This window comes from Nannobrachium achirus, assembly GCF_963921795.1.
Source record: "Nannobrachium achirus genome assembly, chromosome: 5".
Classification (NCBI taxonomy): domain Eukaryota; kingdom Metazoa; phylum Chordata; class Actinopteri; order Myctophiformes; family Myctophidae; genus Nannobrachium; species Nannobrachium achirus.
The window spans coordinates 19,243,413-19,262,000 of record NC_137814.1 but is presented as its reverse complement, the minus strand read 5'-3'; the positions used below and the strand labels follow the sequence as shown (position 1 = coordinate 19,262,000).

At 41.7% G+C, this 18,588-nt stretch overlaps 1 protein-coding gene across 1 annotated transcript; it reads right to left on the bottom strand.

Annotated features, from left to right (window-relative positions):
• Positions 1-2,071: 2,071 nt before the first annotated feature.
• On the bottom strand, positions 2,072-18,524 carry LOC308284873 (homeobox protein Mohawk-like; the record flags this gene model as incomplete). The annotated part of the gene is given in 9 exon segments (XM_080725597.1): positions 2,072-2,144; positions 2,264-2,287; positions 2,289-2,384; positions 3,196-3,229; positions 10,438-10,652; positions 11,409-11,580; positions 12,554-12,707; positions 16,700-16,859; positions 18,250-18,524. Coding segments are annotated over 9 exon segments (1,203 nt in total).
• Positions 18,525-18,588: the final 64 nt, after the last annotated feature.

The window sequence follows — 18,588 nt, the reverse complement described above, 5'->3', positions numbered from 1 at the left end:
CACACTGCTGTCATGTAGCATTCATTTCATCACTTCATTTCTTTTTTGATTGTTTCATTCTCAAGTGTGAGGTTTACAATACAGCAACTTTTGTAATAAGATAGTTTTCTTTTTCTTTTTTTTTTGCGTTTCCTCATAGGATCTCTCTGTTTTCCTTGCCCAATCTCTCTGGCAAGAAAGCAGTTGATTGGCATGGTCGGTCCATCAGTTTGTTGTGGTAATGTAGGCAAGCGGTCCTATAGTCTTTACTCATCTCATGCCTTTTTTATTCACTTGCTCTTTACCTTTCTGTGGTGCCGTGGTCCATACCATGTCATGTTAACATGGAGATGTTTTCACATACTAGAACATAATGTCAATTATATCCCAATGACATACATTTTATTATTACAAAACTTTAAAAAAGCTCTATCTATTCTGTTTGAATTCTCCTGTTGTAAGTTAAAAATGCTGTTGATTATTTTGCATTTCTCTGTTCGTACGTTTTTGTTTCGTCACTTGCGTTTTCTCCCCCCTGCCCCCCCCCCCCCCCCCCCCCATCCATTTAAATCCCATTACCAGAAGATTCTATTTGCCTTAACGTTCACTGACATAGTGTTATGACTTATCATAACTTGGACTCTTATTGTTTCAAACTGAAATAAACAATCTTAAAGACAAAACCGTGTGTGCATATCTTGTCGAAAGATGTGCACTGCACCTTCCTCTTGCCGCAGTCTAAATATTGTTTTATTGCCTTCCACCGAGCGTAAACCGTCCAGTTTCCATGTTGCGTGGATGCCTACATAATGAAACGCAGCTCACAGGGTTGGACTGGAGTGAGGCAGTCTTTCCATGAAAGCCTCGCTGATGAGTCTAGCCTGTTCTACATGCAAGACCCAAAACACTCTTTGCTCAGAGTGTCGCAGAACAGAGAGAGGAACGGAACAAAGCGGAAAATCCCGCTAAGCATGTTTTAGAAAATTACCCCGCGGGGCACAGCCTGTGATTACAAGCTTATGTTCTGTGTTAGAACGCATACAGATGGAGTGGGGACAGTCCCCACCACAGCGCTCTGCACAGAGGCAGAGCACCACATGTACTACTGACTGAGACTTATTCATGTTCGCTGTTTCTTATATTAAAGGCCCCATTTGCTGTACACCTGGAATTATCATGCATTGTGCATCTGGATGAGAGAGATAGAGAGAGAGTGTTAAGCCCCATTTCCATGCAAAAGCACGGTCGTGTCATTGATTATCCGGGTAGCATATCCAGATACATAATTATGCAGAATGCTATGTGAATACCAGCTGTAAATGACCTCATAGGAACTGGGCAATGATTTATTTAACCCAGGTGGTGAGGTGATCAATCGAGTTGATATAAAGCAACCATTATTAACAATTATTGTTTGATGTGCATTAATATTCCGCCCCCCAGATACAGTAGAAAGAATTTACTGTTATTATTCATATTACATTATTTACTCTTTGCTGGTTTTCATTGTCCAGCCCTGGGTGTGATCACCCACCTTTTCATGTGTGTGAAAATGTTGCCCACCCCTGATTCAACCAGTACAGTACGATGGAAGAGCTTTTACAAAATGCTAACATGATGACAATTCTTTTTACCTCGACATACTGAAAGACAAAAATACATGATGGTAATATAACCTTTTCATTTATCATTACACTGGTGGAATGTATTGAAATATTGTAAACTTCAAATGCTGAGACAAAAGTAAAGTATGAAAGTAGTAAGAAGAAATGTTTCACATTTGAGTTTATTCAAATGGAAGTTGTTAAATCTCAGTTGTGCAGGCATTGGATGATAATCCAGTCTCAAGTTAATATAACTTACTGTAAAAAAGGGGAAATATGAAAGGTTACATATGTGTCAATAATACAAAATAAAAATAGAAGGATACATATATATATATTTGTTTTATTTTACAATACAAATATGACCAAAACTGTCTACTGTTGTAAAATAAAGGTCTCAGGTGCATGAGGCATACTACTAGGCACTGGTTGATTTAGCACCCGGGATAAAAGTAATGAAGCAGCAATAAGACTCACACACTGTTTGCTTACAGGCTGTTTACGAGGGCCACTTTGACAGTCTTTATCTCTGAGATGTGAGAAGACTTTTGGATGATGCGACTGGTGATGGCAGGCGCTGTAATAAAAGGCCCTACGGTGGGCCCCGTGGCGCAGATCTTCCCCACCACAGTGGCTCTGGCGATGGTGGTAGGTACTCTGGTGCAGGTGGTCTGCCCCACGGCGTTGGGCCCTCTGGTGCAGCTCTGTCCCTGGGCCAAGTTGGTCAGAGCCATGGCAGCATGGATTTCCCTCCATTCCTGCTCCTGTCTGCACTGCAGGCCCCTGTCCAGCGGCTGGCAGCTGCAAACACCAGACGAAACACAGAAACAGCATCAAAGGAAATTGACTGCATATGTATATGTGTCATTGAATGTCACTGACTGTAGTGGCCCCCCCAAATCAAAGCATCAAGCGACATATGTCGCTTGGTGTAATCATTCTAGGCAACTCAACACAGCATATTTATTCACTCGCTTATGTCCTTGTTAAGCCTACATGATTACAGTAAATCATTTACTACCCCACACTGTACTTTTTGCATACTTCAAATGTCCATTGCATCTAACCCATCCTAATTGATCCTAGGCGGGGAAGTGCCATTAATACAGCAACCTTCTCATCACCATACAGCCTCTTATTACTATTCTTATAAGGCCATGATAATAAACCTTGGCTTAAATAATGAATGAGTTATCTATTAAAACAAAAGTCAAGAAGACATGTTATTTAAATGAGTGTTTCACCTCTGTTGTTTATAAGCCATTGTAAAAGAAGGTAAAAAAAAGAAGAAAAAATAAATAAAAATAAATAAATAATAATAATAATAATAAAAAAACGGGCCATAGTCGACTAATATTCGACTATCAACACAATGACTAAAATCCTAGTCGACTATACAAATCCTTAGTCGGGGACAGCCCTACTCTCTACACACTCGGCTACGGCAGCCTAAATTCATTGTAGTTTCATGACAGTGACAGATGTCTGTAGTTCAGTAAGGACATTTCTGCCTATGAGGCCGATTATGTGAAGTGTTTTCAAATTGATGGGAGCCGAAAAGGTCAGGACAGCTGACTTGATTGTAGACAGAGGAAAGATTCTTCACACTCACGTTTCATGTTCAACTGAAGTGTAGTCCACCGTGTCTGGAAGCAAAAAGGTTCACCTTAGTTTGCAGTAAATCACTCGGATGCGCAGCACTGTACATGTTTCACTAAATCAACATCGCATGCGATGACCACGTTTGCATGCTTCACCACTTAACCCTATGTACTGTACATGGTTGACTGGGCTCCCCCAGGGGTCTTTATAGCCTACTTGGACCCCTCCTTTTCTTTCCTCCACACAGAAATAGCCAATTCGCAGGCTCACAAGATCTGTGAGCTGGTAGATCTCTTCTACTTCTGACAACAGGGTTAATTAGTTAAATGTTTGTAGTTGGGGCTTTGTGTGTGTGTGTGTGTGTGTGTGTGTGTGTGTGTGTGTGTGTGTGTGTGTGTGTGTATGTGTGTGTGTGTGTGTGTGTGTGTGTGTGTGTGTGTGTGTGTGTGTGTGTGTGTGTGTGGCAGGTTATCTGTATATGGGTGGGTGACGTGACGTAGCGTTTTCGCTGTCCTCGGTGTCAAACATGTATAAATAAAAAATATATTTGTCAAAAACCTTCTGAATATTGTGCAGGACATTAAGCTTTATGTGAACTTACTCAAGATTAAAACATTTCATTCCTCATTTCTTCAGAATCTTCAACCAAACATGGTAAATGTCATCTGGTGTGACTGTCCCAACCTTGTTTCTCAAAGTAGAACTTGAATAAAACTAAGAAAAAGAATTGCTAAAATTCGTTTAAAAATGAATTTAGGCAAAAAAAAATGTCTATTTGTGAGCCTATATCTTTTCAAAGTCCAAGCATAATGTTTTCAGTCATTTCTGATCAAAAAGATTTTGTCCCCCAAACCAAAATCATCTGGTGTGACACTAGTTTGGAAAAATTAAACAGGCAATAATTTGGACACCTACTGGGCTAGAGAGGTCCTTCTTCTGTAAGGCTATTCAGCACTCCCAGCACAACTGCAAGACAGGTGTCTGAGGTGAGTTATGATTTTAACATTTTCATGAAATGCCATCTTGTTGAAACTTTGACAAGTGTGGCACTTCTGGATGTCATCTGGTGTGACACCTTTTTCATTAATAAAGCAAAAGTTATTTGAAACTTCATAATTACATGTAAATCTAGGTTGTTTTGTTATAGCTAGCATGTTGTTAGCATGCTAATGTGTACCTGGTAGCCTCAAGGTAGTCCTAAATGCAGAAAACGTCATCTGGTGTGACACTTCGTCATCTGGTGTGACATATCTGCTTGTCACGCCAGATGACTTGATTGTCACACCAGATGATATATACTGTATTTTCCTACAGACATAACAATAAATAACAAGTCCCATGTTTCTTTTGTCCATTTAAAACATTTTAACATGTTTAAAACAACGTTTTAAACATTTTTACATAATTTAATTTAGCTTCATTCGGTGATACAGCAAATTCATCAGACAGAGCAAAAACCCCTTCACAGAAACCTAAACCTTATATTGTGGTAACACTTTATAATAACTATCCGTTATAAGCAGTTAATATAAGACACTTGACAACAGAAAATGGGCTGTACAGAAAATGTGATTTTATTATTTCCAAAATACACTATTCTAATCTAATCTAATACTTTTGTACTTTCACTCACTGGACTGGACAATGAGGTAAGGTAGGACCCGAGACAAACATAGCGAAAATAGCTGATCTACAAGCTCTCAACGCATTGTGCTGCGAGAGCTTGTAGATCAGCTATTTTCGGAGTTGCACAACCCAGCACTCTTTAGCTAGTGGAGATGTGGTGTAACGACATGATTCGTAAATAAATTTGTTCAACTCAAAATGCTGTGTTCAAGTTCAGGAGACTTCGGAAAAAAGTAATACACCTGAATGCTGAGTTGTTTCCAATAATTGGTGTTAATAAAATGTTGCCTTGGCTCCCAGTGTGGCTATGCACCTTATTGTCTCTTTAAGATCCTTCTGCCGTGGGCCGGCAGAAGACTTAGGTGTGCGTAGCATTCCTGTGCACATCCTCATCATCCATCTACTACTACAATTCTTTGTTATCCTATGTTAAGGCCCAACAATACTATCCTGTTCAGAAATATTAAGGCCATGTTATTTAATGTTAAAGCAATTTTACTGTTGCTGTTTTTCCTGGGTAATTGTTTAATCAATCAGTAAAGTTCAGTACTCACTAATAGGTAGGTTAAAACACAGTTTGCTTTGACACATGAAGATATGGTCATCTGGTGTGACACTAAGTCATCTGGTGTGACATTCCAAATAGTGAGAAATCATACCTTTATTAATGATGAAACCGAAAAAATGTGTATGGTTTACATAGAAAATAGTATCAGGAAGAGTCACAAATATTTGTGTAATTTTAAAGAAAGTTTTTGTCAGAATAAAATTAAAATATGTTGAAAGATCGACAACATGGGCCTCACACAGAGTGTTGATTATGAAAAAAATATACAGATTCAATTAATTTTCACAAAACTATAGTGGATCACAGGTTAGTTATGATAAAGGACTTTGATAAAGTGAGTAACTTAAGAAAGGTGTACTCCATTTTCATTTTATGAACAATTATTGTCATGTCACACCAGATGACGGTTTTAGGCACAAGTACAACAAACTGCTCAATAAAGTCTGATTCCAATAAAATATCTAAAAACAAAATGTGTTTCCATAAAGTTGAGAGTGAGTAGAACAAAAGTAAATAATTTTTATGCCTGCTATTTAAAGTTTTTTAAAAAACATGTTTTTTGGGGCGTCACGTCACTGACCCATATGTGTGTACAGTATGTGTGCCATATTATGTCTCTGATACACGTTTGTATGTCTGTCTGTCTCCATCCATGTATGTATGTGTGTGTGTGTGTGTGCCGTGTGCGTGTGTCTACATGCATGTGCGTATGTGTGTTTGCATGCAAGCGCGTGCGCGTGTGTGTCTGTCTCCCTCCCTCTCTCTCTTTCTCTCTCTCTCTTTCTCTCTCCCTCCCTCTCTCTCTCTTTCTCTCTCTCTCTTTCTCTCTCCCTCCCTCTCTCTCTCTTTCTCTCTCTCTCTTTCTCTCTCCCTCCCTCCCTCCCTCTCTCTCTCTCTCTCTCTCTCTTTCTCTCTCCCTCCCTCTCTCTCTCTCTCTCTCTCTCTCTCTCTCTCTCTCTCTCTCTCTCTCTCTCTCTCGCCCTCTCTCCCCCCCTCCCCCTCCCCCCCTCTCTCTGGGTGCATTTTACGGTGCCAGAGCGGCTTAACTCTGTGAAGTGGTCCAGTCTGGCCGCTCTCAGTTTCTCTCGCCAAAACAAATGCAATTATGTTTCTCTTGTGCCTTTGAGACGGAAAAATACCATATCTGTGTAGTGTCATGAACATAGGGACTGTGTTTCCAGGTCTACGGAGCTGCACTATAGCATCCATAAAGTTAGCTCAGTGTTTTTCATTCCCGCCTCCAGTCTACCTCTTGTGTTTTTGACTGAGTGCAGGAGGAACAATATAATTCAGAAGAATTGAAATGAACAGTAGAGTTAGGACATCCCTCTGGAGCCATATAAAGAGAAATGGAAGTCAGTTAGACGTGGCCGTCAGTATTAAGCCCACTAGCTGAGCTATAAGTCACAAGTTAATTTTGTGCTCTTGCGACGCTTTCCATCAGCACTTTCGCCGTTGAAAAGACCCCGAGCTGCGGTTCTTTCAAAATGGACTCGAGTTACGGTTGATTTATGCAGATTGCGCAGCATGAGTTTTGTCGTCCTTCATATTCCCCGTTCTTTTATGGATGCTACATGTGATGATGTGCATAATACGTAAAACACATTTTGATTTTGGAGCTGTGTTTGATTCTTCTGCCTCGTAGATAGCGTCTGGTCAAAAGCTATTTTTCTTCAGGGAGTGATAGAGGGGGGAAATTACAGGCCAACGCTAGAGCATGCAGAATTCTGCCCTTTTTGATGCTAACAGCCTGAAACATCTCTGTCTCTGATTTCTTTATCCTGATCTGCGCCAAGAGCAACTACAAGTTGATAGTAAATCATTTGGCCTCGCTTGCTTTTTGCTACTGAACGTCGCTAATCATTTTCCTCTCTGGCCACTAACATGTTTTCTCTTTGGAAAGTATTTCCACAATGTTTCCTTTGCTGGTAGAAGTAGAAGTAGAAGTAGAAGAGAGAAAAAAAAAACTATTTGTTTAACCACTGGCAAGTCTCAATTTGCACAAGGGGTACCAACTACAACAAAGAGTTGGCAAGTCTTTATGAAGCTGCTTTGTTTATGAGGTTGTGTACCTCTGTACAGGTGCATGCCGTTACCCTTTAACCTCATTTGTCCATCTATTTACATACTGTAAGGGATGATCTCATAGACCTACTCTTCAACCAACAAATCACATGTTCTTATGACCGCTGAATACTGAACCGAAGAGACTAAAATGATGCAGCTGGTTTCATTCAGTCAATAAACTTATATAGGCCTACACCATAACAAACATGGTCTTCCTAGACAGTCAATAAAACCTTATACTGTTGCGTATCATTCAATTGGCAACATAAAATCTGTCTTGTGTAATTCTCCTGAAACGGTTCAGTCCATTATGGCCATGGGTGTTCCCTTAAGCCCTCAAACTCCCCTAAATCCATTGACTCCCAGCGGTGATGACTTTATGTCAGCCTGGCCAGGGAGGGTGTGACATGGGGAACACCATGTCTATTCCCTAACATCAGCACATCATCTTCATCATCATCATCTGCTCGTCTGAGGTATTTCGAGGCCAGAGGGCCCTCCTCCCAGCATGCATGTTTTCATATGAAACAAAATGGGTGGAAAACCGAGCAAGGTATGCGTCAAGATTAGTTTTTCTTCACTCTGCGTCCAATAAAACACGATTCCAGTCACTTTTATTGCCCCCCTGCTTCCTTCAGGGAAATCTGAACTTGATGTAAAGACCACGTCTCGCGGTCTCCTTATGCCCCGTGGTCAAGTTCAACAAAGTCTTAAAAGCGTGGCAACAAACAAGAATGTCTGGTTGTGCAGCTCCTCTCGCCAGTGGGATTTTGGCATTTCCACAGCCATGTTTTCATACTGCATTCTATAGTGACACCAATTAATAGTCCATCACGTATATACGTGTAGTGACTTTTATTGTTCTCTCGGGTAGAGTATGAAGGTGTTAACGGTGTTAGCGCTTGTCATGGATCTGGCAGCTTTATTTTCCACTTTGCCTCCGCCGAGGAACCGTACATCATGTTGCAATCACCGATAATGTGATCAACTGTAAAACCCTGAACTTAATTTAACCACTTTCAACCTGGCAACCCCATTTTTTGGACATTCGCAAACATTTTCAAAAATGTTCAGAAAAAGCAAAAACAAGCTCACAGTGCGTCGTGTAAGTTTTCAGCTTGTAGGTCGGCTATTTCCTCCTTTTTGACACCATCATAAGACAATAAAATAAGTGGTTGACTCTAGTAAAAACCTAAATGTCTAAATTGGGGAGAACATGGGGAACAGCAAGTACAGTAACAAAATAGTGGGTCATGCCTGTTCATTTTGTGTCTGCAACTGTATCGCTTGCTTAGAACAGAGGGGCATTTCATTACTTAGGGAAAGTGACTCTTGTAAGAGCAAGACGACCAACGCACATGAGGAGGCACACCTGCTTTCTCAAATGACAAGGCTAGGAAAAGCAAAAGAGGACATAAGTATTGTAGCTCTGAATTGTCTCACAACGGATCCCACTGGCAGTCCTGCCAGTTGTTGCATGAGAACGTCCCCCTCATTGCCGTAGCAACAGGGTAGCCTACTCCATTTACTAACAGTTGGCAGAGGTCTCCACCTCTCACCCTGGGAAGAGTAAAGACTCAGACATTGTGTAATTGTCCTTGAGACAGGCTGGACATTTCCACCATGGCACTGTGCTGGAGCGGAACAAATGGCAAATTCTGCAATATGGAAATCATATTTGTAACGTGCAAGCTCCGGCCCCGGTCCCACTTTAAAATGAGGGATTTCAGCGCCTAAGAGTTCCCATTAGTAGTATGTTTGCTAATGCTTTGGCTCTCAGTAGACTTAAAACAAATCAGCCTCGTTTAAGGCGCAGTGCTTCTCCGTGTGCGTCTCAGAGGGCACTCACGTGTCAGAAGTCCATTCCAACTTTTCTGTAACTTTATAATTAAATTTCTGTAAGCTTCTGACTTTCAGCTAAGCACCAGAGATCTATTAATGTCGGGGGTCCACAGATGAGCCAAGTCAAAGTAATTGCACGTTTAATTCTTGTTTTACTACACTCCGAGGCACGTTCAGATTTAACAAAGATGTTGGTGGATACTTAAATTGTCGTTTTTCCCTCACAGCAGACATAAATCTATAGCTAACAAGGAAGAGATTTTGAATAACTAATGCTAAACAGGAGGAGGCCAACATCCTCTCGGTCTGCCAACTGAAACTTAAAGATACTATAACAAATGTATTAGCCTACTAACATTAGACTATGTTAATCTCAATATTTAAAATAATTTAATATTCTTTGTCATATTGTTTAATGACACTGACTAGCTAATTAAGTGACAAGTAGTCTGTTTTTCCCTTTCAACTTTTTTCATACCTCACTACTAGACCATACCAAAGCATGCTATGGTTTGGTTGATTACAGCATTAGATTCCATTCAAGAATGATTTGAGAAGTCTACCTGAAAATAGTGGAGAAAATATAGTTTTTTACAAACTAAATCCAAACATTCAGTTATTCAGGTAAGCTTGTTCATCTCTATGTCTGACGCGTAATTGTTATCAAAGTTATGTCTTAGGAATGCTACAATAAGCCCTATTCACGGCCCGCCCACTCAGCAAATTTCTCAGCAACTTCCTGGTGCTGACGTCAGTTTAGAAGGGGAAACTATAACAGAAATTGCTGGAAATTGCCAACAAATCATTATTTCGAACGTTGTGTTTTTGATCATACTAGCCGTATTTTATACTGTACTATTCGGAAATTGCATTAAATTAGCGATGTCTGTGTTAACTCTATGGGCTTAGCAGGGTTTTACCCCTTCAAAACGTGACTTCAGCACCGTGGGGATGCTGAGTGGACGGGCCGTGAATAGGGCTTATTACCAAAAAATATTATTGAACTCAAGTCTCCATGGAGTGAGTAATCAATAGAAAAAAAAGTTTTGGGGGGTGAACTACTCCATTAAGGGGGAATTTATCATTGTGTTGAATCGAATCGAATTGAACAGAAAGAGAACAGAACTTTATATAAGACCCGTCCCTCACCCATGCGGTAGACAAAGTTGGCCTCCGTTTCAGAGGACGGCGAGGAGGCCGGAGAGACGGCGTCATCGTCGTCACATTCGTTGGAGCTGAACGACTCTGAGTGGCTCCTCCTCTTGCGGGCGGCCGTCCTCACCATGTCACCGCAGGGGGAGGGGGAGGAGGAGGAGGAGGAGGAGGTGGCCGCCATCACGTGCCGCAGCGTGTCGTTCAGGTACCTGTTAGGGGTGGGCAAAACCCTTAATTTCAGTGAACGAATCATTTTGTTCACGTTCACGGCAATGATCAGTTCAAATGATCCGTTCACGTTCATCATTCAGTGGCACCAGTAAAACTATACTTCAGCCATGATCTTGTAGATCGGCTATTGTCAAAAGATTTTTATAAATTTGAAAACTTCAAATAGGACATTCTGCAAAACAAATACTTTCCATTTTTGGTACTTTAAAGGAATAGTTCACCCCCAAAATTACTTTTTTCTATCGATTAGTCACATGGAGACTTGAGTAAATTTACCCCCATTGATTCTGGATGGGGAACAAAATGCATGGGCCTGGATGGGGACCCAAATAAGGCCCAAATACATTTGGTCAGAATCAATGGGGGTACATTTAGGGTCAAGGGTCAAGTAAATTTACCCCATTGATTCTCACACAAATGTATCTGGGCCCCCTCCAGGCCCATGCATTTGGGTCGCCATCCAGATGGGTGTAAATTTACTATAATAATCTTTTTTGTCTTACTCTCCATGGTGTGACTAATCAATAGAAAAAAAGTCATTTTGGGGGTGAACTACTCATTTTGATACCAATAGGCTACTTTTGTACTTTTACGTACATTTTGAATTCCAGACTTTTACTTGTAACAGAGTACTTCTACATTGCAGTGTTGATGCTTTTAGTACTTTGTCCACCACTGGACTCGGGGTTCTTTCATATGATTAGTTCTAATGAAGGAATCACTCATGAAGGTACCTGTTCAGCAGGCTGCTCTTGTACTTGGACGGCGTGGAGGCGCTGTCGTCGCTGTTGGCCGAGTCGGCCCTGCTGAGGCCGCCGCCCTGCTTCTGATGAGCGACGCCCGGCGGCGACCGGTTGAACTCTGACTGATGGCTGACGGGGACTTGCAACAAGGGACACCCCTCGTCTGGGGGAAGGGAACACAACATGTGTAGTGGTGTGGGAAGTAACCAACTATGTTTACTCAAGTACTAGTGTACTTAAATAACTTATACGTTGTTTTGTGGAGTCCCTCAGGGCTCTATACCAGTAAGACGCCTAAGGGCAACAAGTGACCTCGTCCTAAAGGCCGTGTGGCCAGTGATGTATATCGGACCAGTTACCCATAGCCTATATGGAGACCCCTGGTACCCATATGGAGATCCATGTACTGTATATGGAGGTGCTGTAAACATGCTTTCTCAGTTATTCGTTATGTGAAAGTCCTATGACGTCTATGACATCTGACATCATACATACAATCCCTTTTATGCCCATATATGGAGATCCCTGTCTGTAGAACCAGCCACATGGATATGGGCTGTCTTGGCCATCTGTCTTGGCCATATATGGATTCTGTTAGAGTGGTATGTGGCCGATGTGGCCTCCATATATTCCCATATGAAGTCCTTAGATATTGGCTTAATATTGATGACATCAGGGATCTCCATATATGGGCATAAAAGGGATTCTGTTTGCGTGGTTCCCCTGACAGCAGTGATAGTCAGAGCGTGATGTCAGAGCGGCAAACCCATAGACCATAAAAAAGCGCACACGGCCAGCCAGACGGACAGAGACATGATGTGCTGTTTCTCATACTAAACTGCGACCTTCGGCCGCAACTAGTGTATTTTCTGTTTTCACCTTACATTAAATATTTGTGCTATTTTATACAAAGTATATATACGTAAATGGCTGATCTACAAGTCAATCTAAAGTCGTGTCCCTCACAAATGCATCTAATGTTTGAACACATTTTTGCAGGTGGCTCAGCTAATAGCTCAAGCATACATCATTTACTTGACCTCACCAACTGCTATACTACTAATAGTGGGCATATATACAGTACAATAATGACATGTCCAGTGAACTACGGTAACTGGGACCAGTGCGCTTCTCACCGTCTGAGTTGCTGCCATCGCTGCTCACACTCAGCCTCTCGGCGTTGCCCTGGATGTATTTATTGTACAGTTTGATCCTCAGGGCCCAGCTTAGGTCTGGCTGCCTCACTGTGTTCTTCAGCCTCCGACGGGCGTTGGCGAACCAGTTGGACACCTACAGTACAGTACAGTACATTACGCAGACAGACAGACAATGGTCATTTCAGGACAGCCATGGTTTACTCTTTCAATGGCAGCCGAAGCAGGCACTTGCACACATAGACATCAAAGGGGGCTTGAGCCCCTGCCCTTTTATCCCTCTGTAAAAAGTGCCCTCTCCAGACCATGAATGCAGTTTTTACTATGGTGAAATAAATGCAAATGCCCTCTTTCCATGCCATACCTGTGGGCAGCATTCAAGAGAATTGCCTTGTCCAAACTCTCCTGAACCTGAACGCAACATCTTACGCTGAAAGAATTGCCCTCTCTGCGTAGAAATCCATGCCGTTACGCCACATCTCCAGTATTGACTTGATTATGCTTTCAGTGTGGTATCACACACCGAAAATAGCCGACCTCCAAGCTCACAAGGCGTCGCAACTTGGAGGTCGGCTATTTTCGATATTTTCACCAACAAGCCCTTTTAGAAATTTCAGCCCCTGCCTCTCTAACATTCTCTGCACGTCCCTGAGCCTAAGTGTTCTCTTGTGGCCTGTCGCCCTGACTGAATGTGTCTGTCAGTCAGTCAGGGAGAACGACATATGCTCAGATCAGTAACATGTCTGTCATGTTTTATCTCAACCAGAATCAGTCACAGAAGTGCTGGACACTGACCAGATTCATTAGGGCAGCATCGGTTCAACCGATCGGTCGGTCGGTAAGTCAGTCAATGCACATTCGTGGCTGCTATATCTTTATTGTCTCCACCAGCCGAAGGCATGGGGGAGAGTATGTTTTCCCCTTCGTCCGTCCGTGTGTCCGTGCGTGCGTGCGTGCGTGTGTCCGTCCGTCCGTGTGTCCTCGCAGTTTGTGTGCACCTAATCTCAGTCGCCGTTGGCCCGGTCGCTGCCAAAGTGAGCACACACATTCCCTGGATGCCAATCTAGAACCTCTGCCCTAAATTTTTCAAATGGGCCTTTTCTAGTGCCACCTAGTGGCCGACGTCCGCAAAACACATTTCTGTGCACTACTCTTACAGATTTTGTCCAAAAATCCTACAAATCAGTAGGCAGTATCTTGACAGTCATGTGATCGACACGGATCTGTCCGATTTTGCATATTCCATCCTGATTGGCTAAAACTGGCTTCCAAAGTTTGTAGGATTGAGCCGTTTTGAACAAAATGCCTCAAATCCCAAACGCAAAGTGCAATTATCATGAAATCGCGCACACACGTTCCCACTAGGTCGAGGAAGAAATGCCACTGCAAATTTTTGAAATCAGCCTCATGGTGGCGCTATAACAGGCCGATTTGTGGTTTTACCTATAACTCCACCGATCAGTTTCAAACTTTGTAAGCGCACTCCCTAGAGGCCAAGGAAAAATCCTTTCCCTGCATTTTTCACATCAGCCTTTTATAGCGCCACCAGGAGGCCGACTTATGTAAAACACAATTTTTCCTATTATTCCTTGAGATTTTATCCAAAAATCATGCAAATCGGTACACAGTATCTCTATAGTCATGTGATCAAGTCCGATCCGTCTGATATTTCATATTCCATCCTAATTGGCTAATATTGGCTTCCAAAGTTTGCAGGATTGCTCAGTTTTTGAACAAAATGCTTCAAATCATCAACGCAGCTTGCGATTACCGTGAAATTTGCCACACATGTTCCCACTATGTCAAGGAACAAATGCTACCCTTTTCACGTTGGCCTGTTATAGCGCCACCAACAGGTAGACTTTAGCAAAACCCATTTTTGGAACACAATGCCTCAAATCATGCATGCAGTGTCCGATTGCCATGAAAGGTCTAAGGTGAAGAACAAATGCCAGCCTTTTAACATTGGCCTATTATACAGTAGCACCACCAGGACGCCTGGCCTGGTGGAGACCTGTGCTCGGAAGAGCACTGCTTCTAGTTTCTGATGTTATTTTATTTCAGACAGTACAGTACCATTTTAGTATTATAATTATCGTGTGTATATTATTCTGATGATGTTGCAATTGTCATACCAGGATTTCGCTGCTTGTACCAATTAAACCCCTCTTGATTCTTATCACTCAGTTAGTCCTGAGGTTCTCAAAGCGGGGGTCCAGGGACCCACAGCGTTCCTTTGGGGGGGGTGTTAGATGGACCTTTACAGGTCTTTAACAGTCCCTCTGTTCATCACACTCTCTGTCTGCACTCTTAACCCGTTACGACGTGAGGCTGATTCTACAAATACCTTCTAAACAAAAACACTTTCAAGATTTTTCAAAAATGTAAAAAAAAGTAATAGCAGCTGTACAAGCAGATCGGCACGAAGTGGCACGCTGTGAGTTTGTAGACCTGCTATTTTTGAATATCCATTCCAAAAATGTAAAACGACACAGATGGTTCCCTGGTTTTAATGGAAAAAGCATTTTTGAGCGGTGGTCACACCGTCTCCATAGCGTGGCTGTGTGTGTAGGTATGTATGTTTGTTTGTTTGTATGTATGTATGTATGTATGTGGGTGGGTCTGTATGTAGCCTCAAGCCTGTGGTGTAGTACCTTTTCTGACCACACATGTTAAGGGAGGGGCGCTGTTGTTCAGGCCAGGCCCCACACACACACACACACACACACACACACACACACACACACACACACACACACACACACACACACACACACACACACACACACAGGGGGGGGGGGGGGGGGTAAACCACCGCTCAGTTCACACGGGTGTGATCTTTTTTATTTAATAGAGCCTATACCTGCTTGCTCGGGGGAAAGTTATACAGTGAGGCTTTAAAAGAATCCATGGGTAATAAGCCTTATATGCCTTAATACATTATGCCCTATATAATAAAAAATTATAAATTTAAAACACTTAAGTATTTTATTTATTTTAGAAATATATAATATATATAATATATTTCTTTCAATAGAGACGACTCCCGTCGCAAACTGATGATGTCATTTGTCCATGTGTGGTCCAACCGTATGGAATGTATGGAATTAAATTCATGTGCTAATAAAAAAAAAAAAAAACTTAGGCCTAATACTTCCTAAGGTTAAATTATGAGCATCAAATATGACTTTTTAGACACAATAAGCCCATTCCCAAGATGCTCCGCAATCTTTCATGGGCAGATGTGACTTATGGGGGCTAGTAGTGTTACTGTAAATATTAATAAAGAATTTGACGGATTATTGTGTCTGAAAAGACATATTTAGCCACTTGTACGCATGCCCCTAAAATGGCTAAAACGATAGAAAGAGGTAAATGAAAACATTTTAACACTCATATTTTCTTTTCTCTAATTACAATCTAAAATATGAACCCTTATGTAAAAAAACTAAAAACAAAGTTGTCCTTTAATGCGTTTAGTTATAGAGGGCAATTATAATGTATTAAGCCAGGCACATATGACTTATTAGGCCATAACATGGGCAACTGGTGGCCCGGGGGCCACATGCGGCCCCCACCTTTACTTAATGCGGCCCGCAGGTAAATACCGGAATACTGATATATTATTGCAATTCCAAACATGACCTGTTTTAATTCCATCAGTCTATATTAGTAGCTTAATGACTAGTATAGTAGTACTAAAATGTGTTTTTTTTATTTTTTATGTCCAATGTATTTGTATTTAGGTTCATAAAGTTAACATGAGTATATAACTAAATGCGTTTGAAATGAAATCAAAATGTTACATTTCAGGATTCCAGTTAAAAAATGACAAAAAACTATTCAGGATTCCAATTCAAAAACAACAAAAAATTATTCAGGATTCCAATTCAAAAGAAGCAAAAATAGACGATCTACAAGCTCAAAACGCATCGCAGCGCGATGCGTTTTGAGCTCGTAGATCTGCTATTTTTGCTTCTTTTGTATGAGATACTAGAATGACAAAGTAGGACGTCACAATATGCAATGTGGCCCTCTGGAGTGAAGGTGGAAATATAGTGGCCCTCGCCATCATCAAGTTGCCCACCCCTGTATCAGGCACTTTTGAACTCCCGTGGTTCAGCTCACCTGTACCAGAGTCATGTGAGAGCCCAGAGCCAGCAGCACCTTCTCTGTCTTGGTGGGGTAGGGGTTGTCCCTGTGTTTGTACAGCCAGTGTTTCAGGGGTCGGGCCATGTCCTGCAGCGCCTGTCTCTTGTGCCGAACTTTGACCCCGCCGAGACGAGACCTGGAGGGGAGGGGTTAGAGGTCGACAACAGTGGTGTAATGCAGTGGTTCTCAAACCTTTTTAGGCCGCGACCCCCAGAATAATCATATTTGAACTGGGGACCCCCCCCCCCCCCACCCTGACGAGCACTAAGAGTTGAGGCATTACATTTTGTGAGCATGTAGATCGTCTATTTTCACCATTTCTGCCTCTAATATTTGACAATTTGGCCAATGTTTAATTTGTCATTTTAGAGGTATTAAAAAGTCCTTAAATTGTCACTTTAGAAATGTGCAGAGACCCTCTATACACTTAAACTTTATGTTGGTTTGTTTACTGTTGAGTGAGAAAACAATGTTGCACATTAAGTTAATCATTTGGGGACCCCCCAAAATAATTTGGGGGGTCCCGACACACAGGTTGAGAACCACTGGTGTAATGCATTTACTCAAGTACTGTCATTTTTTGACAATTTATGCGTATGCTTATGTTTTTTTACTCTACTAGAATTACTTGAAAACTTTTCAGGTTTTAGATTATTATTACAACACATTCATTAAACAATTAAGCTTAGCTGATCTAATATCACATGTACCGTGATGACACGTGAGCTAGTGTAGATCTGCTGTTTTTGAAAGATTTTGTACTTTTACTTTGGTATTTAGATTTTTGATGCCAATACTTTTGTACTTTTATGCAAGTACATTTTTGAATAGAGGATTTTTTTTACTGTACTTAACTCTACATTGTGTTATGCTAAGTAAAAAACTCAAGGTACTTCTTCCACCATTGGAGGTCACAACAGAGGTCACCACAGCCTCCTTCTGCCCTCATTTTCTTTTTATTCTGTTGCTATGGCTGTTTGATTGATCAATGGTTTTACTCTTAACCGGTGTTTCGTACGAGTAATAACTTTGTAAAAGTTACATGATTTGTGCTAAAAATTATCTTAAAAGAGGCATTAACTATACACACATTGACCGTGGGTGCTGGGATAAAAACACAATCGAGTTTAAAGTAGAACCTGCACAAGGCTACGGTAAAAGACAAATAGAGATGTCTTAGCTTGGTGTGTGGGTGTATGTAAAAATGCTCTTCCAATTATAAATGTTAGGCCTATAATTGTATCCCACATGACCAATAACCACAGGTGTTACCTTTAACATTTGCAAAGAAAGGCTACAATATTCTGACATTATCTGAGAACATCATTACTATACCTATGACCTATTACAGGTTTTACATACCAGTATTATGTTCCACAGTAAGTTCTACAGTAAGTTCCCAACTTTCTAGTCTTTGACAGAATTATAAATTATACATATATATAAACAACGTCATTCATTGACTATTATGTGCCATCCCAAAGGTCGCCACATATTATTCCAAACATCAGACATGAAGTGCGTACCCATATCTTCTGTACTTGGTCGTTGAGCTGTGGTCGGCAGCAGTGTCCTTGCGTGGCAGGGAGCCTGCGGCGCTCTGTCCGTCCGCAACGCTGCTCTGTCCGTTCGTTATGTCCACACAGGTCAGCCTGCTCCTCACCTCTGACCTCCCCCTGCCGTCCTCGGCGTCGAGGAGCTCCTCGCACTTCGTCACGGCCCCTGGATTCATCCTCTGACACCAAGAGTTCTCCCAGTCGGCAGGTGCATCAGTGGACCTCCACGTGTAACAATCGGACATGGTATGCTCCCATCCTTTCTGTGACGTATAGGCGATAAAGGGGGGGATTCAAAGATAACAAAGA